Here is a 24,360-nt window from a genome sequence, read left to right as displayed (position 1 = left end):
CTACTCTGGGAAACACTCTAGCACCCCAAATCTCTTAGAGAGGCAAAAATGAACCATTTGGGAGATACATGTTTGTGATGCTGCAGAGAATCCGATGTATTGCAGACTGTGAATTTTTCAAACAATTCTCATTTGTCTATTTTCCATCTGGCAAGAGACCTAAGTAAAAGTAACATGCATCTTCAGAGCATGGTTGAAGTAATAAATAATAATGCTAAGACAGAGTGACAGATGGGCCCTAAGAACTCAGAACCATAAATCATGTGCTCATGAAACGATACCAGTACATATCATTTTGTAAACTGCAAACTATACCCTTATACATTTCTTCAGGTAGGTGTGTTTGTTTCTCTGTTTGTTAAATACTTGCATGGCAATTTAAGTTGCTCTCTTATACTATATAACTGGCAGCTTCTGAGTGTTTGCCTCTGTAAAAATTGAGGGGCAGCTCTTGAATAGCTCATGTCCCCAGCACCAGCGTGCTGATTTCTGCCCGTAGCTCAGGCACTCTTGGCCCTCCATTTCCTGTTGATACAACAACAAATTAAAACCTTTCATAGTCAAGGTGTTAAAATTTCTCTAGTACCACTGGGCATTCATGTGTGTTATTCTGATCGCATATTTTGGAAGAGGTGGAAAGGACAGTTTATTATTTGCAAATATTATAACTCAGGCATTGAGACAGTAGGCTTTTAAAAAGATCTGGACAGAATTATAAATTGAATCACAGCAACCTTTAACCAGTTACGGGCAAGAGTCCTTAAACATGCAAACTGAAAAATAGACAATTTGATGAATATGTCAGACACAAAATGTAATATGAAGTTATATCTCATAGTACCAGGTTTAAAAGTCTGTATTCTATTTATTAAAAATGTATTTTGGAGTTATGGAACCTTAGTGATTATGTATAATGTTTAATATGATATCAATTTCAAAGCAATCACATTTATAATGACGATATAATGCATAAAACTTGACCTGATTCCTATTTGCATGGCATGCAGTCTCTGCTCATTCAAACTATAGTAATCCAGGAAATATTCAAAAGTTATGTCATTATTTTATGTGATCTTTCATGATCATGTAGGAAAAGGAGTTTAACTGTGAGATACTAAAGGTAGTTCGAACATCATTCTCTTTTTGCCAGGAGTCAAAGAATCTTTTTTTTATGAAACAATACCAGAAGTTTTAGTTAATGGATGGATGAATGGGTGCCTTCATAAAGAATATGAATTGACTTCTTACTCTATGCCTTGTAATCTATAGAACCTCTCTAAGGCATGGCTCATGAACTTACCTGTAATTCATTTACTATCTGCTATATGTCGTATGCTGTGAATACTTCCAGAAATTGTCAATTTAAGGTCTCAAGGTACTACTAATTTTTAAAACAGACTGAAATATTTACAATAAAAGATAGACTTTTTAAAAATGTTACACCAAAAAAAAAATGTTTAGATGAAATTTAAGTAGGAAACTCAAACTTCACAATTACATAGATAAATTGAAGTGACTAAAATGTAAATTAATTAAGGCACCAAATGAGGATTACAAAGGACCGTTCTGTAAATTATACAATAATGACATTATTCATTTACATGAGCTGAGTTGCCATTGTTACATGATGTGGGAATTAAAGCATTGATCATAGTAGGCTGTGGTCAGATCAGAGTCTAGAGGAAAAATTTGACACAGACTTGGGAGAATTTTTCAGGAAGATAAACAATGAATACTAAAGAGCAAAAGGTTGTAAAATAGATGGGGAAAATGTGAGTGTTACCGGTCTTTGTATTCCAGGACTAAAACACTGCTTATTAAAAGTTTTTATAAATATTGGATGACTCTTGGGAACATGAACCCGAAAGTGATATAGAAATGCATGCTCAGTGGATTATGTAACATATTTTACCAAACAAGTAAGAAAAAGAAGTTCTACTTGACCATTATATATCATGTAGTGTGTGGTGGTCTTGTTGGCTACAGGTAAATGCCACTATGAATATCTAGAAAGTCTAAATGAGAAAACACTTTGAACAAAACAACTAAAATTATTTCCTAACTCAAAAATAGTTTTCTATGTTATAAAGCAGAAGTTTTGCTAAGCCAGTTTTCATAACATGAGGTCATTTGAAATTAGATGTGTTTGCATGCTTTGTTTTATTCAACAGTCCCATCAAATTAACACTTAACTATTCCCTCCATAGATATTTTTTGAAATTATTCCTTTTGCCTGATAGTGTCATGTGAAATTTATTTTTAGGGGGATACTTCCTACTTGAAAGATCGTTGGTGTGTTTTTGATGGATTTATGGTGTTTTGCCTTTGGGTTTCATTGGTGTTGCAGGTAATTAAAAACTTTTCAATTACAAGGGGTATTTTCCAAAATTTACATTGAAAATCTAGCTAGATATGTTAAAGAATATATATCAAATGTCACTGTGTACTTTTCTACAACATTATGTTATTTCAAATATTTATTAATAAAAAAAAAAAACCTTACATTTTATTCATTGTCAGTCACATTTGTGAATTATTTCTCAATCAGAAATGAAAAGCAGTGCTATAGGAAAATGCTTTTTATTGAACAGGTATAAAATATAGATCCATAAAAACATGGGGTGAGATTTCAGTATTTGTGGAATAAAAAAATTAAATTTAAAAATTACAATTCCAATATTTTATGTTATTGAATCTTCACTAAAAATATATACAAATACATTGGGATACATCTTAGTCAACATAAAATACCATATTGAAAATAAAAAATGTCTTACTATGGGAAATGAGGCACATATATTTAAAAGGCCTAAAGGAGGAGTTTTGATGGAAAATGGTAGAATTCATTCCCATGCATTCAATCAGTCTTAATTTTACATTAATTCAGGTAAAGTTATGATATTCTTCCTGAAAACATTCAGAATAAAATAAATTCACAGTTCATTCTGCAAACTTATCATAGTGTTTATTGATAAGCTGTCTTTATTTTCATAAAGCTCACCTCTCCAACAGTCCAACTTATCCTGCACAGTAATGTGTTCTTTTTTTCATTTAATAACTATTGCATGATTGACAAACATTATCTAAAAATTCCTTTGCCTCTTAGTAAATGGTACAATTGTTTTTCACATTTTTTATAATTTTTAAAAAATCCTCACCCAAGGGTGTTTTTCCATTGATTTTCAGATAGAGTGAGGAGGGAGGGAGAGAGAGAGAAACATCGATGTATGAAAGACACATCAATTGTTTGCCTCCCGCAGGACCCCAACCGGGGCTGGGGATGGAATCGCAACTGAGGTATGTGCCCTTGAGCAGAATCAAACCCATGACTCTTTGGTCCAAGGGCCGATGCTCTAACTGCTGAGCCAAACCAGCCAGACACATTTTTTATAATAATTTTAACCCTGTCTCCATTACTTCATTTTCTAGATATTTAAAAAGTTCCACCAAAGAACATACTTAATTAAAAAGACTTAGCACACTTTTTCTATATTCTAAGTTGGCATTTGTTTTTGTAATAAAAACTGTGCTTTGATGAATTATACAAGATTAAGGAAATGAACAAGATTAATGGCGCTTTCACTAGTTTATGTATTTGTTGCTCCAAAGAGAGTTATAGCTTCAAACTGTACTCAAGAGAAAATTGATTTCAGTGGAAAATAATTTAGGGCAAAGTTCAGGGGGCAGATTGCATCTCCTGATGCTGTCTATATATGCCACCACTACAAACCACGATAAGAGAAAGTTTAAGCTTATTTATTCACCTTTAAATTTACAGGTGTTTGAAATTGCTGATATAGTTGATCAGATGTCACCATGGGGCATGTTGCGGATCCCAAGGCCACTAATTATGATCCGAGCATTCCGAATTTATTTCCGATTTGAACTACCGAGAACCAGAATTACAAATATTTTAAAGTAAGCACAGCTTTTACATATGTTAAGGGGGGAGAGTTTATGACTTTTGAAAAAAAATAAGTTTTACCTTTTTTTTCCCCCCCTTAGGCGATCAGGAGAACAAATATGGAGTGTTTCAATTTTCCTACTTTTTTTCCTGCTTCTTTATGGAATTTTAGGAGTGCAGATGTTTGGAACATTTACCTATCACTGTGTAGTAAATGATACGAAACCAGGGTAAGTTTGTATACTAACTGCGTTTTAATCTAGGCGATTAACAAGGATGTTTTTGCAATTCTCATGAGTTATTTTGTCCAATATTTTTAAGACAAGTATTCAAGACAAACCAGACTAAAAAATGTAACCCCTTGGGAAAATAGATTAAGCAAATTTAAAGTGTACTTTTAGAAATGTTCCTCAGTATGGCAGAATGGAGAGTGTGCTAATATAATTCCATTAGAGTAAAATAAGATGGGAATGGAAAATGGTATAACTACCTCAAAAAACAGTTGGGCAGTTTCTTAAAAGTTGAACATATACCTACCATATATCCTATTCATTCCATTCTAAACAAATTGTGCTATATCCATGTAATGAATACAGTTTAGCAATAAGTAGCATGAGATATTATTATAAAAAAACATCTTGGAGGAATCTCAAAATAATTTTACTGAGTGAATGAAGCCAGATGAAAAAGATTGCATATTCTGTGATTTTTATTTCATTTATATAAAATTTTAGAAAATGTAAGCTTATCTATAATGATAGAAAGGAAACCAGTGGTTGCCTGGGTAGAAGGGTTGGGGTAGAAAAAGGGATCACCAAGGGGCAGAAGCAAACCTTTGGGGTTCATCAGTATGCTCATTACCTTGATTATGTTCTGTATATAAGTCAAAATTTATCAAACTGTACATTTTAATACTGCCTGGGACAAAAGTAGGTTTACAGTTGTTTATATGGAAAGTAATACAATAACTAATAATGGTGATTCAAGGATAAACTCTGTTTTGTGTGTTCACAACTGTATACCTACTTTTGCTCCACCCCATATGTGCAGCTAATTATATGTTCAGTAGACCTTACTAAAACTGTTTGGAAATGTTTTAGTGTGAAGTAGAAATCAAAGTTTCTTCATCTGGTTAAGTCGGTGGTCTTAGCACTATTTATTGTGTGTTAATTACTCGCTGACTTTGATGCTACCTTTCTAATTTACAAATACCCTGTCTATATTTGGGTCTGTACCTATGGCTGCTGTTTTGCTTGATTGATCTATCTACCTCTTGACCAATATCACCCTCTGGTACTCATCAACATGACAACCTGGCTTTATGCAGGGGGTGACACTTCCAGTTCCCAGCCTTGCATAGGCTCAGGCCCCTGTCTTCTGCCTCGTACGCCGTGAAAATCCAAGCTCCTAGATACTGGATAATTAGCCCTCATTCATAACATTATTTTGCCAACGCATGTACTTTCCTCCCTCTAGTTTTTAGTTCCCTCTTATGTTTTGACGTTTTGGAATGTATTTTTCTTTCTTGTGAGCCTAGACATTTTTAAATGTTATCATTTATCCAGCAGCTCTAGTTGTTTGTAGTGGGAGGCGTGGAATTTAACGTAGCCCATCTTGCCAGAACTGTCACACTGGCACCAAAGCAATTTTTTTTTTCTGTTTTCCTCCTTACACTGTGAGGTCCTTGAGGACACATACGGCCAAGAATGGAGAATATTCATTTTTCTCATTGTCAGTACCTAGTATGCTAGCACAGAGGAAGTAGTTGGTAGCTATGTACTGAAGGCACGGTTGATGATGTATTACACTTAGACAAATAATAATAGTATGACACACTGATAAAGAAGAGGAGATTTTAGAAAAGGAACAGAGGAAGAAAAGCAAGTTGCTAAAGGGAAAAAGGAGAACCGGTTAAAATATTGAAAAACAATGTTAAAACTGGAGAAAAGCGATGGATGCTCCACACGGGGTGGGGAGTGGAGGAAGTGTAAGGGAGTCGAGTGTGTGGGTGACAGAAGAGACAAGTGCATGAACAAAACCTGTAGGCAGTTTCTTCTTTTAAGTCTATGTGGGCTGTGGAATATGTCTAGATTGTTCCATGAATGACTATGAAGATGGAAAAGATGTTGTGTGGGCGGCAGACAATTGATGTAAAGGTGAAGAGCAGAGAACTTCTGTGATAGCGGCAGTGGGTACAGGGGGCTGGTTTCAAGTTACCATTTCGTTGAAAACCGAGTCAGACTGCGAGAATTCTGAAACCTGCCAGCACAGCTAGAAGGTAGGCATCATGCTGGCGCACAAAGTGTAGTGCCGGTTGGGAAGACATCCACACTACCTTCTGAACTCACAGTCCGTGAATCACTCGAGGTAAGTTCTCGTCACCTGCTGCATACTCAACTCAGTACGCAGAAATAAATGTCTTTGAAGAAAACATTAAAAGACCTTTTGTATTCTGAATATTAGTTCCAGTTCATTACTTTATCCTAAAAGTGGAGTTCACTTTGAAATTTTTCATAAATGTTGGCAGAATTTTCAGTTATTTGAGACATAGTACTTATGAGGGAATGTCTGCATTTTCTCTCTCATTTGTAAAATCTGCCCAGTAACATTATGTACAGACACATATATTTTGCCTTCTCTTTATGTGATTCTTAGTTTACTATTTGAGGAAAAAAATACATAATCAGCCACATGGTAGTGATGTTGCTCATTAAAAAAAAATTTTTTTTCATTAAGTTTGATGGTTTATTTTGAGGACCAATCATTGACACCATTTTTCTTTTAATTTTCAGTTCAGTTGTAGCTGAGTTTTGAAGTTCCACTCATAAGCAGGAAAATTGTTGATAGCATTATACCATTATTTCCAGCCCAGACATTAATTTAATTATTTTTGAAAGACTCAAAAAACTTTTAAAGTTGCAAAGACTAGTGTCCTGTGGCAGAAACAGGTGTGCAAAATATCAAAAATAATGGCAGAAATCTCCCTGTAGCTTAAAGAAGGTAGAAAAATAAGCCAGTAGGTGAAATAGAAAAGATAAAGACTTGCCTGCTACATTACTATTCCTTAGAAAGGAGAGAAATTTATTCATAGCTGAGAATCAAATAATGAAATCGTATTCCCAAGAGTGAGCTCATGAGAACTTTAAAGTAAGTAATCGTTTATTATATAAAAGTGTGTATAGTATACTTCAATACTTTTAGTGTAGTATAATATATATAAAATTTTACTGTACAGAGAGCAGGATTCAACCAGAAGTTCAGGTGAATATTTGTGATGGCTGGACCATCAGCTTTAAGACCCAGAGGTATGGGACCATATATCAGAGATGCCCAGAATAATCCTGATGTAACCTTGTTGTCTCAAAGGAATTGTTTCCTTTTTCATCTCGGGAGAGTCTCCCTATAGACAAAACGTTCTATGGTCACCCTGCCCAGGGGTGGCTTATAGGGCTTTTTGTAATTTTATAAAATCACTAACACGTACACTAGAGACAATATAAAGTAGGATTTTTAGCCATTTTCTTTTTCTCATCCAAATAAAACTTAAGTTTACCATTAGGATAATCAGAAAATAAATAAATTATTGTCTTATAAATCATGTTTACAAAATAATGAGTTTTTTTAACGAAAAGGCCAGAAGAATTAAAAATAGAAACAGTGGACCATAGAATATCAGATTTTAATTGATAGACATTATCAAGAAAGGATTTTGTAGAAAATGTAAAATTTTAAGTGATTCAAATTCATGCACAGGTCTGTGAAATCTTGATTCACATTTAAACTTCCTTTGAACTGCAAAGAGCTACTGCTACATCTAACTTCAGGATTCTTGCAGATATATCTGCCAAGTAGGAGACATAAGAGCAAGTTTGGAGAAATGCATATTAGGAACATTTTCTTTAAAATATTTAAGTAAGAAATCAAAATACTCAGATGGTGCATGTAGATTTCTAATGAAATTAATAGCAACATTTGTGGAGAAACTATTGTATCTCAGAAGTTTTGCTTTATAACTGATTTTTAGAATAATCTAAAAGGAATTATTTCTCTTATTTTTTATGTGAGGACACAGTCCCAAAGAGGTTAAATAATATGGCAGTGTGATAAGTGAGAGAGCTGGGATTTGAACTCATACCTAATTTCCGAGTCCATATTTGTTCCACCATTTGAGCAATTTTTTCAATAATCTGATCCCAAATTTATAAATTTATATACACATACATGCATATACATAAATTTTTTATATGCGTCATAGAGAAAATTAATATGCATATCACATCTGGTATTATTAATATGCATGCAAATGGGATATTCCAGGGGATTCAGTCTCATCTGAATTTATGAAGTAGTAATGTGTGTATATGTGTATTACTCCATGTCTGTTTTTAAAAATTGTTGTGCATATCCATCCCAGATATGTAGACCACATGCATACCAGTTAAATTAGCCTTTCAATGTGATAATTAAAAAAATATTAAACATAAAATGTTTCAGAATAATCTGAATTCCATATGAAAATTAATACCAGCTTGATTTCCACCAAAATAGCAAAAACATTTTATTCTTAAGTATAATAAAAGGAAACCCTACAGTTTGAAAAAGGTTCTAAAGGTGATTTAAAAAAATAAATTACAATATAACACTTCCTTAGATACTATGTTTACGTCCCCACAAAAGAATAATGTAATAAGATAGGTCATAAGTCTCTCGTTCATTATAAGTGGAAAATAACCTCTATAGAACAATTAATATAGGTTATTCTCATATTTAATACTTATAAAAACCTGATAATTTATGTTCTCTCTTTACACTCTTATCATACAACCAAACTAACTGAAGCTCAGTAAGGTTAAACTAGATGTCCAAGATGAAACAGCTTCTAAGTGGCAGAAGCAGAATTTAAGCCCAGTTCTCTATGTCATCAATTTCTAGGCTTTTAAATATTCAGTTGTAATTTGGTCAAACTATATGAAATGATCTTCAACATGGGTATTCAAAATATTTGAAAAAATGTTCAGTTACAAGGAGCACACTGTTAGGAGACAAGGTCTAAATGGGCACATGAGCTAGCGGTTAAGGTTGCTCATTTTAGGACTGGATTCTGAAATATGGACTGGCACTTCCGAACGTACTATGTGAATGTGAAGTGGGGAGCCCTGCCCACTTGGCCCTCACAGTAGAGGTTGCTGTAGTTGTCCTGTAGAGATCATCTGTAGAATCATTTTGACATTTCAGCTGGACCAGCCTGCTCCACCCCAACCCTGCTCCTTCATAGAAACCAGTGACATTCAAAGACTATAGCAGCACTAGCAGCACGTTTGGGGAATTTATTTCTAGGATGAGATCTCTCTGACAGAGAAAATCACCTGGGAAACTTGGTAAATATGCTGACCCAAAGCCCCATCTGTGGATTCATATTTATGGGACTGAATTTGTCAGAATCTGACCTGCTTGGTAATCAATTATGCAGCTGTGAAAAAAAAAGATCTCTTACCCTTTGAGACAGCATGAAGGGACCTGGACAGTATTAGGCTAAGCTAAATAAGCCATTCAGAGAAAGATTAGTATCACATGATCTCATTTATATGTCAGATTTAATATACAAAATAAACTGGCAAACAAAATAGATCCTGAGATATGGAAGTATGGAACAGACTGATGAATCTCAGAGGGAGGAGGTGGGAGTGGGAAGAGATAAACCCAATAACTTATAAGCATACATGCATAAGCCAAGGGGTGGGAAGTGGGATTCAATGGGGAAAAAAGAGGGGACATCTGTAATACTTTTAACAATAAAGATAATTTTAAAAAATTTTTTCTTTATTGATTTTAGAGAGAGAGGAAAGGAGAGGAAGAGAGAGATAGAAACATCAGTGAGAGACAACAACAACTGGCCACCTCCTGCATGCCCCGCACTGAGGATTGGGCCCACAACCTGGGCATGTGCCCTGACCAGGAATTGAACAGGCGACTTCTTGGTGCATGGGTCCATGCTCAACCACTGAGCCACACCAGCCGGGCAATAAATATGATTATTTTTTTTTTTAAAAGAAACACAGTAATGGTGGGTTTTGCTCAGCGGTTAGAGCTTCGACCTGCAACCCAGAGTCCCCGGTCCGGTTCCCGTTAAGGGCATGCACCTCAATTGCAGTTTGTCCCCGGCCCTGGTTGGAGTCCTGTGGGTGGCAGCCATGCGATGTGTCTCTCTCACGTGGATGTTTCTCTCTCTCTCTTCCTCCTGCTCTCCCTCCTGCTCCATTTGAAGATAAATGCAAAAAAATAAAAATAAAAGAAATACAAATGTCTGATCAACATAACAAAAGAAAATAAAGTCCCAAATTTAGAAGCACAAAAATAAATAAAACCTTCGTTTCACAATAAAATTCTCAAAGATATGTTATAGAGTAGAATACAATATTTGCATGGCTTTAAAAAAGATAAATCTTGAGTCTTCAAAGAAATGTTAAGCTTTTAGCTCTCTGCTGTAGCTCTACCTGAGGGTGACTTGAATTTCCTCTTCCCTTAAGATTATTTCCCTGGAAAAGTCTAAGAAGCACAGAGGTAATTAAGTTCTCTTGTCATTCTAGCAAAGAAACAGGTTGTTCCTGTGTCCTGGGAACTGCAGGGCAATCTTCTCAGTTACATTCATTTAATGACTCACATGTTTTTAGGTCCAGTGATTGCATTGGATAAGTACACTTCATGGTTGAGGACGTCCGGAACAGGAAATTTGGAGCTTTCTAAATTCTTCCCTGGCCTTTACTTTTTTTTATTTTTTTACCTTTTATTTTACTTTTCAACTACAGTTTACATTCAATATTATTTTGTATTAGTTTCAGCTGTACAGCATAAATAAACAAAATTGAAACAGACTCATAGATAAAAAGAACAAACTGATGGCTGCTAGAAGGGAGGGGGTGGGAGGTTGGGTGAAAAAGGTGAAGGGATTAAGAAGTACAGATTGGCAGTTACAAAATACTCAAGGGGATGTTAGGTACACCATCGGAAATACAGTCAATAATATTGTAATAACTATGTATGGTACCAGGTGGGTATTTGAAAGGTGGGGGCAACACTCTGTAAAGCATGTGATTGTCTGGCCTTCACTTTTATTGTAGCTACATGTTCTTACCATTACAGAGCCCATGGTTTCAGCTGGCCATCCCAAAAGGGTGGAAGCCTGCTGGGGTGGGAAAAATTGCAGCTCTTTGGCCATGCACTCAGCCAAAGCACATCCAAAAAGCACAAATATATTTTGAGGTCTTAATATGTATGAGGCACTTTATATTCATAATTGCTCTTTCATAAAGTGATCTCAAACACTGGGTGTTCTGATCCTCATGAGAGAGGAGAAGAAATAATTTCCTGCCACACATTAATTAATTGGTGAAATCACCCACTACAGTCCTACATGCTTTGCCTCATATTCTGGTGGCTATTCTCCATCATGCCAGCTCGCTCCTTATAGATGACTCAGCCCTGGATCTTCTAGTTCCCGAAGCAAAAAGAGAAGAGTTATTGCTTGAGAAGCTCTTGACCTAGATTTGAAATGTCGAGGGTGGTAGATTTGTATTAAAACCTCAAAACAGTTTTCACATTTTCAGTTTGGAACTGATCAGTGTTTCCTCTGTGTCCTGATAGTTTACTTTTCTGATACTCCTTTTGAATACATTCTTTGTCCCATCCTGCCTCAGATGCCAGTCTCCTGGCTCCTGTCATGTGGGTTGTCTCTTAGCCATGTTGGCAAAATGGTGAATGATATAGTTAAGGTGGTAAACTTGGGGAAAATATATAATTAAAAAGACTGTACAGATATAACAAAGTGAAATGACTGTTTAAATACTTTAAAAAATAAAATAGCATGTCATTCAGATTTGGTTCATGATGAATTCAGTTCTTTATGGGAAAAAATAAAAATAATATTAAAATAGTTTAATAGTAAGGGGAAATTTATTCTTCGAAAATGTGCCAGATTTACTTGTTTATAAAAAGAGGTGTCATGTCAATATTATTTTCTGCCTCAGACTATTTATCTTGTCTTGTAGTCCCTCTAAAAGTCCAGGCAGAGTAATTAAAAGTTTTCAAAAATCAATAAATAGTTTTATCCCTGAAAATTCCAAGGTGAACTTAGTTTCCCAAAGCACCCACCATTAGAAGTAACCAGATCAAGTCATCGGAGTTTTTAATTAATCCTGAAAGAGGAGGAGGCCAAATAGGAGTGAGAACAAAGCCAGGTGATTCTCTGGAGTAAACCTGAAAGGTGGGGAACAGCCTGGAAGTTCACTGCCAGCATGAGAACGAGAGGGCCAGTCCATGCCCACCACTCGCCGTGGGGCAAGCCACGACCTAAGGTGTCAAAGGGCATATTCACTGCTCTCCCAGGTGTGAAGATGGTGTGCATGTCCTTGTCTTCTCCCCAAATGTTCAGATCTCTGCGTGCGTAGTTTAAACATTGTTTGGTATGGTAAAAGCTGCTTCTTTACACCCCCTGAGGAAAATGCTGTGAATAGCTCACCCACCAAGGAAGGAGTAGAAATGTTCTTCTTCTCTTCCGGCCCCCTCTCTTTCTCTGTCTCCAGAGCACACACGGCTTTGACATTTCCACTTTCCAGAATGCTGTTGTGTATCCAGAATCTGCTGTTCCAGGCCTAGTGTCTGCTGGCCCTTTCACAGTCACGCCCAGCATCACCCATATCGGAAGGTTATCCCACTAGTGCTCCCCATTCACCACCAGCAGCTATACGTTCCGTTTCTGCCATGAGCATAGAGCTAGATTTTAAAGCATTCATCAGCCTCTTCTGTGGGCATTATTTTTCTGTTCTCTCTCTCACACTAGACAGTAAAGTCTCCGAGTCTGGAGTATCTTCTTAGTCATCATCTCCATTTCTAGCGCGTTGTGTGGCATAAAACAAACCTGTCAAACATACTTATTTTGAATGAACGACCAGACAAAGAAATAAAGTTATGCCACTAAGAATACGGAAAAAACAATTTCTGAAAGGGGCTGCATGATAATAAGTGTAGTTATGATCATAAGTGACAGTAATTGCAAAAGGCCAGTAACACTGAACACGTTGCAATGAACAGTGACAGCAGTTTGATATCCATGGAGAAAGGCCATGTCATGAGTGATGAGAAGAATTTGAACATAACATGTAGAGCTATTTCATTTGACATTGGGGAGTCTTAGGGATAGATGAGGACAGAACCCAGAAGGGCACATGTTTTCACTCTAACCATCTACCTTTTCTTTTCCATGAATGTGTTATGGGGTCATTCTGGGAATTGTGTTTTAAACGACTGCTCAAATGGCTAAAGTGAATTCCCTGAGGTAATTAAGCTGGTTGATCACTGACGTGAGATCCCAACGTGCCGTCAGGAATACAAGGAACTTAAAACCATAAAACTCCAATGTACTAAGCAGTTCTTTGGAGATGTTATTAAACAATTTTAGCAACAATGTGAGAAAATATTTTCTTAGATATCAAACTTCTACATGTGTTATTTATAAATAGATAATTGGTTAGGAATTACTATAGATGATAGATACAGATATAGAGATAGAGATAGAGATATAGATGATAGATATAGATATAGATAGATATAGATATAGATATAGATATAGATATAGATATAGATATAGATATAGATATAGATATAGATATAGATATAGATATAGATATAGATATAGATGCCAGATAGATAATTAAAGCCTTTAAAAAAACAACTGCTCCCAGGGACTCCAGCATTGGTTTTGAAACACAGAAACTACCAAAGCCAGCATTTAAAAAACAAAAAACAAACCAAAAAAAAACACTGAAGCCCTGGCCGGTTTGGCTTAGTGGTTAGAGTGTCGGCCCATGGACCAGAGAGGCCCGAGTTCGGTTCCTGCTAAGGGCACGTACCTCGGTTGCAGTTTGTCCCCGGCCCTGATTGGGGTTGTGTGGGTGGCAGCCACTCGATGTGTCTCTCACACGTCGATTTCTCTCTCTCTCTCTCTCTCTCTCTCTCTCTCTCCTCCCTCCCTCCCTCCTCACTCTCTCAAGATAAATGCAAATAAATGTCCTCAGGTGAGGAAGATTAAAAAAAAAAAACACAAAACTTAAAAAGTATGGTTAATTTTAGATATCACAAGAAAAAAAATTGTATAAAAACACCAGGATCCAATTGTTGAAGAATTTCTCCTGTAGTTACTTTACAAATAATTCACCATAGATGTAAATAATGGTGAAAAGAAAGACATTCATTCATTCATTTACTCAGAAAATAATTATTAACCATTTACTAGGTATTAGGGGGTTTTTTTTTAGAGAAACAGAATCAATGAAGTGTATATATAAAGTAAAAGAGATTTATTTTGAGAAATTGTCTCATGAGCTTGTGTGGCTCATGAACCTCTAGTCTGATTTTTGACCAAATAATTGGGCACCACAGTCTAGCTAAGTTCACACCTAAGGTTAACCCTCACAGACTATGTGTCAGGGTCTTTATGGAATTGGAGGTTACATCCAAAGACAAAGTGACCAGACAAACATGGTTTACACATGTCCCAGGTGCCAGACAAGAAAAGTGTGGGTACTTTGAGAAGTTATAGCAGGAAAACCTAACCCAGTCTGAGGGACCTGGGGCAACATTCAGGTTGAGAAAGTAATGTTCAGACTGGGTCTGAAGGCTAAAACACGTGGTTAACTAAGAGAAGATGGGGGAGGGGATTTACAAGCAGAGGAAAAGGCCCCCAATGTAGAAGGAGCACACCAAGAGCTGAGTGAAGGCCAGCATGATTGGACACCAGGGCACTTGGGAGAAGGGGCGGAGCCAGACCCTTTAGTGTCTTGTGAATGATATTAAAGATTTGCCACTGACGGACTTAATGTAAGACAGTGATGATGAAAAGTCTCTATATGCTCTGTGGCAGATGGATGAGAAAAGCTGAGATAGGAGGCCAGATAGGGTGCATGTGAGAGGTGGAGATGGAGAGAGTCGAGTCGACTCAAAAGACGTTTTGGAAGATATTCAGGGCAACATAATGATTTCTTATGAGGGTTGATGGAGAAGTAGGTATCAGGGGTGATTCCAGTATTTCAAACTTGCTCAACCCTGGATGATGGTGCTAATGCAACTTGACACGAGAGGGAATGTTGTTGAAAGGGTCAGAGTTCAGTATGGGGTAGAGTTATTGGTACTTCTGCTGTAGCCAGATGGAGAGTTCTAATAGGCAGTTGGACAGGTAGCTCTGAGATTCTACAATGACATCTAGGATGAAGTGAAACAATGGAAGTGGATCTGATTGCATAGGGAGAGAACATCATGAAAAAGAGAGGAAGGCCAAGGACTGAGGTCAGAACAACTCAGTATCTAAAGATCCATTATAGGATGAGTAGATGGAAAAGGAAAATCATCTGAGAAATGGGGACAGAGCTAGCATCTTCAAAGCCAGCATCTCAGTGCATCTCTCTGAGCCTTCTTTCCATAGCTACATCTCTCTCTACCCACAACTGGAAAAGGTTTTCTATTTTTAAGGATCATATTGGACCCACCTAGGTAATCCAGGGTAATCACCCAAGCTTGAGATTTTCAGTCCTGCTCACATTCATAATTTTAATCCCCTTTTGCCGTGTAACATAAAATATTCACAGGAGATTGGAATGTGGCCATCGTTAGGGCTTATTATTTGGCCCACGATGAAAGCAACTACGCGAACATTGCTGAGAGGTCACAGAAGATAAAAACTAAAAATTTTCTAATTGGATGCAGCACACAGAAATAAACAAGAGCAACTCCAGTGGATTAGAGAAAATGGTCTGAAAATTAAATGAGCGAGATGGAAAGTAGGTAGTTTTTTTAAGAAATCTGACTGTGAGCAAGAAATGCAGGTCTTAAAACCCACTTATTTATTATGACTGGGAGGATCATTGTCTATTTTAGAATTTGGCTGATTGGAACCAGAATCCTACCCCCTAATTCCTGAAAGCTTCTTGTTCTGTCGTGAATATCTGAGGGAAAATGAACAAGGGAATAATTAACATTAACAAATAAAAATAAAATCTGGAAGATTTCTTGTTAACTGATAAAATGAAACTAAGATAAATACTATATATTCCGAAACTCTTGATGTTCATTTTCATTTTTTAAAAGGTTTATTATTATGTGGTTTTACATACATGTGTTCCAGAAAAATTAATCATCTAATAAACGTGTCTCTAAGAAGCATTTGCTAATAGCTTGATGTTGGCAAAAATAATGTTTCACATCTGCTGCCCATGGAACCCAAAGATTTCAAAACAATATGTGTGCTACAGAGGACTGTGCTTAAAGTGAGAATTGGTGCCCTGGCTGCTTTGGCCCAGTGGTTGGAGTCACAGCCCGAGGACCAAAGAGTCACAGGTTTGATTCTAGTCAAGGGCATGTACCTTGGTTGTGATTCAGTTCCTGCCCCTGGTTGAGGTCCTATGAGAGGCAACCAATTGGTCTCTCTCTCTCTCTGTCTCTCTCTCTCTCTTTGTCTCTCTCTCTCTCTCTCTCTCTCTCTGTCTCTCTCTCTCTCTCTCTCTCTGCTTTCTCCCTACCTCCCTCCTTAACCATGATAGTCGACAATTATTGACTGATGAACTTAGTCCCAGCAATATTCTGAGAGTTGTGCATAATCATTAAAACACCCCTACAACCCTGGCTGGTGTGGCTCAGTTGGTTGGAGCATTGTTCCATAGACTTAAAGGTTCGCGTTTGATTCCTGATCAGGGCACATGCCTAGGTTGCGGATTCAATCCCTGTTCGGGGCTTCCACAGGAGACAACTGATCAGTGTTTCTCACATTGATGTTTCCTCCTCCCTCTCCCTCTCTCTCCCCCTCCTTCTCTTTCCCTTCCCTTCTTCTCTTTCTGAAAATTAATGAAATATGTACAAAGTAGATGCAGTTGTGGAAACTGAGGCAGTGCACACCAGGGCTACAGCCTTAATCTAGGCAGCTTACCAGTATCAAACTATCAACAACAATAGGTAAAACCTAGCACTTGTTGTCTATCCAGTACTTATTTTTAAGTACTTTACAAATGTAAATCATTACATTTTCACCACAGCCTAATGAGGCATTTTCCTGCCTCTCACAGACGGGGAAACTGAGGCGCAGATAGGTGAAGTCACACATGTAACAAAGTGACTGAACTAGAATTCACATGGCTCCGGAGTCCAATCTCCTATCCAAATAGTAGCTGAAAGACGATGTTTTCTGAAACTTTTTCATGTAGACAGAGGTTTCTCAGACATTGTTGCTATTGTCATCTTTAAAGTACTGGCAGTGAAAACAATATTAATTTTGATGGGCTAGTAAAATGTCCCCTCTCTGAATTTCACCTTACCTTCCTCAAGTATAAATAAAGTATTGAGGAGTCTACAAAGTTTCTTTCAGCTGTGTAATTCTGGGAACAAAACGCTTTCAGTGTCATATCAGGATTTATGCTAAATTTTATTGTAATGATTAATAGTTATTTATAATAAGCATTTACTGAGCACTTGCAACATGCTAAGTGCTATGCTGAGTGCATTACTTGGTGTCTTTTTTTTTTTTTTTTTAATCCTCATACACGCTTCCCTTTTAATTATGATTACTTTGCCTATTTCACCAGTGAGGAAACTGAGCTTGGAAGCATTTAGCATTTTAACCAAGTCACACAACCAGTAAATGGCAGAGCTTGGGATCCAATGCAGAAAGCCATACTCTGAAACTCTGAAGCCCAGTCTCCTTACCACTGTGTCCTCACGCGTGAGGTGTGGGCACGGAGTCAGAGACAGAGTCAGATTAGGCTTGAGCCCAAATGGATCACTTGACCTACATGTGGAAGTGTGAAATGAGAAGTGAATGACGTGTCTGACAGGAGTCATAGGTTTCAGACAAAACAAAGTTGTAATTTTCACAATTAGAGCCTTTCCCTTGGGGCTTGCATGTGGAGTCCAAAGGAGCAGCGTAAAATGAGACTAGAGGGAGCAGTTATTTAAACACTTACGCCCTGAGGTGTGTAGACCTGTTTCCTCTCTTGCAACTAACAGATTCTGAAGGAATGAGCACCAGGGTGTCTGAGATGTGGGCGAGGCTTTTAGAGCTTTGTTTATGACTGAGACAGAACTGGGCAAGGTATCACCAGGCATCACGAGGTGTGTGTGTGTGTGTGTGTGTGTGTGTGTGTGTGTGTGTGTGTGTGTGACACTGAATATGTATATGTGTGGTGGCCTCAAGCAGCTAAGGGACTGCACAGAGTTTGTGTGTCAGACTCCAGAGAAAGCCTGTTACAGAAGCCAATGGAAGATAAGGAGGTATTAAGGAACAGAAATATGACCCAACAAGTCTGTCTCAATTTGGCCATAAAGTGTGGGAACTGAGAGTATCCTAAGGTTGATCCCTAGAAACATTGATGTACTGGGAAATGGCTTATAATAAAATCAGAGGTTTACAAGGCTTCTGAAATCATCTAGCCCAAACTTTGGCCTCCACACAGTCCATGTGAATTGCATCTGATAGCAGCCATTTGGGGCCCATTTTTAAGGTCAGCCCAGAATGAGATTCCATAATTGCCATTCCAGTGATTACCTGTACCCAATACCAAGAAAGCCAAGAAATCCTTCTACATCAACTTAATCTCCTGCTTGTCCTCCAGAAAGGTGAAAAATGATTATTAACACCATCCATCTTAGAAAAAAAAACAACTTAATAGTCCTGGAGCTACCACTAAATCACCCCATAATCTCTCTGTTTCCAATGTGATACCTTTAGTTCTTTCAGTCTCATCTCATTTGTCTGGTTTCCTTTCCAAGCTGCACATCTGCCAACACAGCAGAAGGCCAGTGTCATTTATGAGACTCATAGTATTTGTGCAATATGACAAATGACTGCCATTTAATATTGCTTAGAAATAGAGAAGTAAAGTTTATGCCCACAGTAGGGTAAGGATTTTGTGAATAACAAATAAATTAACATTTCTTGAAAATCAATAGAAAAATTTCTTCCTTTGCTTATCTGAGTCTTGAACTTTAAAGACAAAAAAAGAATGGTAATAATAGTCTTATAAAGACCTATTGTCGGGATGAATCAGGTATCATTTGAGAATTTTTAATGTGATGAATACCATTTAAGAATCATGAGTCTTAAATCTGTGTCCATAGACAGCAGTTATTAATGAAGAGTGATTACATTATTCATTTTAATCATCATTTATAATTGTTGAAATTGTCTAACCCTTTCATGTGTCATTCACAGAAATGTGACCTGGAATAGCTTAGCTATCCCAGATACACACTGCTCACCAGAGCTGGAAGAAGGCTACCAGTGCCCACCAGGATTTAAATGCATGGACCTGGAAGATCTGGGACTTAGCAGGCAAGAGCTGGGCTACAGTGGCTTTAATGAGATAGGTCTGTCTTACTGGTAAAACGCATTTTCAGTTTCTATTTTATAATGTCATAAAATGGATATTTCATGTTAAGACTGGCTGTCGTATTTAAGAAACACAACTGCAAGTTTTAACTAACTTGTAATATATTCTGCCTTACAATCTGTAATATACAGTCTGTGTTTATGTATAGTCAGCAATGTCCGTTGAGAGTTAAATCTCTCATTTCAGACTATTTTTGATTCTTAATTACAGCATTTAAAAGTGTTTGTTTGTTGAGCAAGATTTAGGGGTTGTTGCCTCAAAGATAAATAAGATGTGGTTTTCCTTCACATTTTAACTATACCCAAGTGGTCAAGGTAAGTCTTAAATGACTGGAATAATAGCATTGATGAGTACATGAGAGCTGATGAGTACGCGAGAGAGGAATCCTGGAACAGAAGACAACTAACCAAATACTTAATGACTATGCATCAACTATGTGATGGATATATGAGAAACGCTTGTATGTGAATATAATGTGCTAAAATGTATAGATTTATTTGTAGCTTGTCCTATTAAGTCCTGAAATGCACCATTTACAACAGTAATGAAAGAACTTAGTAGCTATCATTTAGTTGATATCATTGCATTTATGATAATTATATGCAAATTGCACATATTGTTTTATTGAAGGAAAAACATAGAACTCTAAACAATTACTTTATGCCTTGAGAATTTGTCTTAGCTCAGGCTGCCATAAAAAAAAAAGTACCATAGGCTGGGTAGTATAAGCAACATAGATGTATTTCTCTCCAGTCTGGAGGCTGGAGATCAGGGTGCCAGCATGGCAGGGTTCTGGGGAGGCATCCTCCTCTTCCTAGCTAGCAGATGGCCGCTTTTTGCTGTGTTCTTACATGGATGGGGTAGGAGTTGGGGGGAGAGAGAGAGAGAGAGAGGGACAGAGAAAGCTCTCTGGTCTCATTTTATAAGAGCACAAATCCCGTCATGAGAACCAAACCCTTATGACCTCATCTAAACAAAATCACCTCTGAAAGGACCCATCTCTAACCATCACGGTGGGAGTAGGACTTCAACATGTGGTTGGTGGGGAGGCACAAACATTTCGTCCATAACAAAATTGTCATTGGAATCATTTAAAAATAAAAACAATTGCTTTTTCCTTAAAGTTTCAAGACCCAGGTACATATAAGGGAGTTCTCGACACTTTTACACAGGGCCTGAAAGAAAAATCCTTTCAATGTATAACAAGACAGTGGTTGTGCTCTTTTGGAAGCCAAATGAATTTCCTGACATTTGATGCAGTTTCACGTCTCGGTGGGCCTGCCGAACGATGGGGGATTTCAGTCGTAGCAGAGGAGGAGAGCAGCAACCCCCTCAACCCTGGATGGCAACAGCTACAAACCCAGCCAATCAACCTTTACCGTCAAAAAAAAGTGGCCCATAAATCCTAATGCAACTTTGGTCTTCAGTCGGAGCAGTTTCTGGATGGTGTTATGCAGGGTGACTTAATGAACTCTGGGCTAGGTATTGGAATTTGAGAAAAAATATGTAAAGATGTGTTTTGTTTTGTTTTATCCTCACTAGAGGACATTTTTTCATTTTATGTTCAGATAGAGTGGGGGGCGGGAGGGGAGAGAAAAAGAAACATCGACATGAAGGAACACATCGAGTGTCTGCCACCTGCACTACTCAACCAGGGCCGGAACAAACCACAATCGAGGTACGTGCCCTTAGCAGGAACCGAACCTGGGTCTCTCTGGACCGCAGGCTGACGCTCTAACCGCTGAGCCAAACCAGCCAGGGCAAGATGTGGTGTTTTTTTTAAGTGAAGTTTGTAGATAACATCTCTAAATTTTTATTCATATATTTTAATATGCCCTCATAGTGGATTTCCAGTGTTGTAGTCAGACCTCTTTTGGCCAATGACACAGTTTCCTATTTCACAAAAATTTAGAAACCAGAAACATTTCAATTTACTGTATGCTCTTAGACTTACCTGCTTCAGAACCAATCTTACATCCGTCCGGGTGTCAAAAGTCTGAGGACTCTTATGGGTTATACTAATGCCTTTCAGGATGAGCAGAAAATCGCAGGTGTGGTACGGGACATGAGATGTACAGATTTGGTAAACTGTGTGGAACAAGCTTCAGGAGTCCTGGCAGCTGGGACACACTCAAATGCATGGCTCATTTTTAGTGGCTGACAGAATGTACCCATCTCTTGTATGGAAAGTGAGTAGCATTCAGGTATTAGGGTACCCTTGTACAAGAATCATCCACTCCTTTAAAATTAAATCACACCTTGACCATTTAAAATGCAGCCTAAACTCAAAGTGTTGCATTATATCTAAGTTGATTCATCTTTCTTCCTTCACTATGACTTACACTGGCTACAATCTCTCTTGAAGGCAGAAAGTCTCCTTATAAAGTGCATTGCCTGAGCAGCCTGATTCTAGGAGGGGAGTGCCCTGGGGGCTGTAGGCCCCCACTAAGGCAATAATCTTACTGTAACTCTACTGTTTATTTGCACATTTCTCTTTCAAGGATTTAAGCTTCTTGAAAACAGGAAGCACGTCTTTTCATCTTCATGTCTCCAGGGCCTAGGGCCATGCTTGCCTCATGGAGAGCCCTCTATAAATATTTACTAATGGACTGAACAAAGTATATGTCTTTTTTAATTTGCTGGTAACTAGTCATGTTTGTGTTAGGATATAAAGCCATATGAGAGAATTAAGTTGTTTTCTTGTTGTTCTTTTCTCTGACTTTGTCTGTTTTGGTTGGCAATATTCTCTGTTCCTCATAATTTCCCTTTCTAAACAAGCTTAATTGTTTAGACTTTTTCTCAGACTATGATTGAATTCAGTTTCATTGTGTGACTAATGGTTAGCTAATGTTGATTTTGTACTATCGTCAGAAAATGTTAAGTAGTCACTAAAGTTTAGATTGAAATTGACAACTAGTTCTTGATATTCTGTATCTATGTAGATGCACAAACTGTAGTGTTTTAAGAGATTTTTGAAGTTCTTATGGGAACGAAAGATAGTATTTTCTCCAAAATGAGGAAAATAAATTATTTTATTAGACACATACGATCATTTCTTTCTGCATACAGTTGATTTTAAACCATAATTAGCTGCCTAATTATGCATATAAATTTGATCCACATACTTTATGTGTAAGTAATCGTGATTAATTTAAAAAGAGCACATTTTTTTTCTCATTCGTCAAATTATCATACAATACATTGACTTTCAACTCATTTATATAATTTCATTTATAAGTAGTTTTATGTCTCATTGAAATTTAATACTGATGTTGAAAAATGCAATTTTTAAAATATATTAAAAGCCAGAGTCATTAACTAGAAAAAATGATACAGAGCTCTTATTGTAAGATTGCAGAGTAAAGATACCTTTGCATCTCTAAAATCATCCAAACATCAAAGAGACAAAGAAACAGAAATGCAATTTCTATATTTAAGGACTCTGAAAAAACGTTAACTCTAAACCACTCAGAGGGCCAGGTGACTAACAGAAAACCCCCTGCAAGGACTCTGGCCACTGAAGCTCTCGGATAGAGCCAGCAGGGTGCTCACATCCTGAAATAGCAATGTTCCCGGAGGAGCAGCACAGTCCTCTGAGTCAGGGTCAGTGTGTAGCTGGCTAGGGGAGCTTTCTGGGACGCCATGAGGTATCACAAAGCAGAGGCCCTTGTTTCTGCAAGCATTTGGGAGAGAGAGAAGAGAATAGACACTCCATTGCCAGCCACCCAGTGCTGCTGATCTGTGTTGACTAGAACAAGGGACAGACTCAACTTAAGGTTTGTAAATCTGGCTATACCTTAGAGTGAGCTGGGGAGCCTTTGATACTCATCAATTCCCAACCACTATTTCCAGGACAAGTAAATTAAAATTTTAGAGTGATCCAAGGTAGAGATGGCTTTAAAATGTTCTCCAGGGGATTCTAATGTGCAGAGTTGTGAACCACTGGACTGAAACAACAATGACACACACATACCCACCTATGTCATAGAAAGCTTCATTTCTATCTCGTAACATTGCCTCACCCCTCCTTTACATGATACAGTGGCAAATATCGGGTCTGTAAAAATTAATGTCAAGGTGAGTAATACAAAAAAGAATCAGGATCATAGCTATAAAAATGTACCTTTAGGTGCACTTAAAACTGAAAAAAGTATTCAAGATATATAACTAAAAAAAAAAACCACAAAAAACTGTAGAAAAAGGAGACCTGAATATACAGATTAAAAAAGTACCATTTGTCACAGTAAATGAACATAAAATAATCAATGCTAAAGTATACGCCATCAGAGAGGCCTGAAACTTCACACTCTAGGATATAATGACACAATGTTTACAAAGTCCTTAGGGAAACAATGTGTTGAACTTTCTTATTATTTGTAAGAGTCAAGAACTCAGAGACTATTTTACATGTAATCTTGAAGTCATTTAGCTAATCAGGAATGACAGGTCATCGGCCTAGTCTCTAGTATCTATTCACTGATACAACTGTAGGATTTATGAAATGTATATAAATATCACAAACTATGATTGTGTAGAAGAGAGGAGAAGATAAATGGGGGAGATAATATAATGATGTTGGTGTCCTTAACATTTATACATAGCAGTAAAAACAAGTATCATTTTATACATTATTGGATCTTATCATGGAAGTGTATGTACACTTGCCATGAGAATGCAATACAAAGTCAAAAATTACTTTAGAAAAAATCCAAAACTCAAAATAGTAGCCCTGAGGGTAGTGTGGTGACCTTGGGAAAGTAATTACCCCTTCTTGCCTCATTTTCCTCATCTGTGAAACAGGCCAGTTGTCTACATTGTAGGGTTAATGTGAGGAGTAACTGAGAAACTTCACTTGTACTAGAGAGCAATCACACAATGAGCTAGAAATTAGAGACCCAGTAGCAAAGTATAAAAGCATTTCTGTGTTGTTTGAAGGAAAATTACAACTTAATAAAGGAGGGCAGGACATAGATGCTTTCAGATTAACACTCTGGTGTCTGATATCACTCTATTTTGTTTGCAACAGCTTGC

At 37.3% G+C, this 24,360-nt stretch overlaps 1 protein-coding gene across 1 annotated transcript in view; it reads left to right on the top strand.

The window, feature by feature from the left end:
• The window catches only part of NALCN (sodium leak channel, non-selective), a 275,008-nt gene that overhangs the window by 11,000 nt on the left and 239,648 nt on the right, over positions 1 to 24,360 (top strand). Inside the window, exons 3-6 of the mRNA XM_036249837.1 lie at positions 2,264 to 2,347; positions 3,779 to 3,918; positions 4,006 to 4,134; positions 19,152 to 19,306. Coding sequence (XP_036105730.1) covers positions 2,264 to 2,347; positions 3,779 to 3,918; positions 4,006 to 4,134; positions 19,152 to 19,306 — 508 coding nt within the window. The remainder of the gene's footprint in view (positions 1 to 2,263; positions 2,348 to 3,778; positions 3,919 to 4,005; positions 4,135 to 19,151; positions 19,307 to 24,360) is intronic.

This window comes from Molossus molossus, unplaced genomic scaffold, assembly GCF_014108415.1.
Source record: "Molossus molossus isolate mMolMol1 unplaced genomic scaffold, mMolMol1.p scaffold_m16_p_9, whole genome shotgun sequence".
NCBI lineage: Eukaryota > Metazoa > Chordata > Mammalia > Chiroptera > Molossidae > Molossus > Molossus molossus.
Note: the sequence above shows the minus strand (reverse complement) of the source record. Positions and strands in the feature narration are given on the sequence as shown.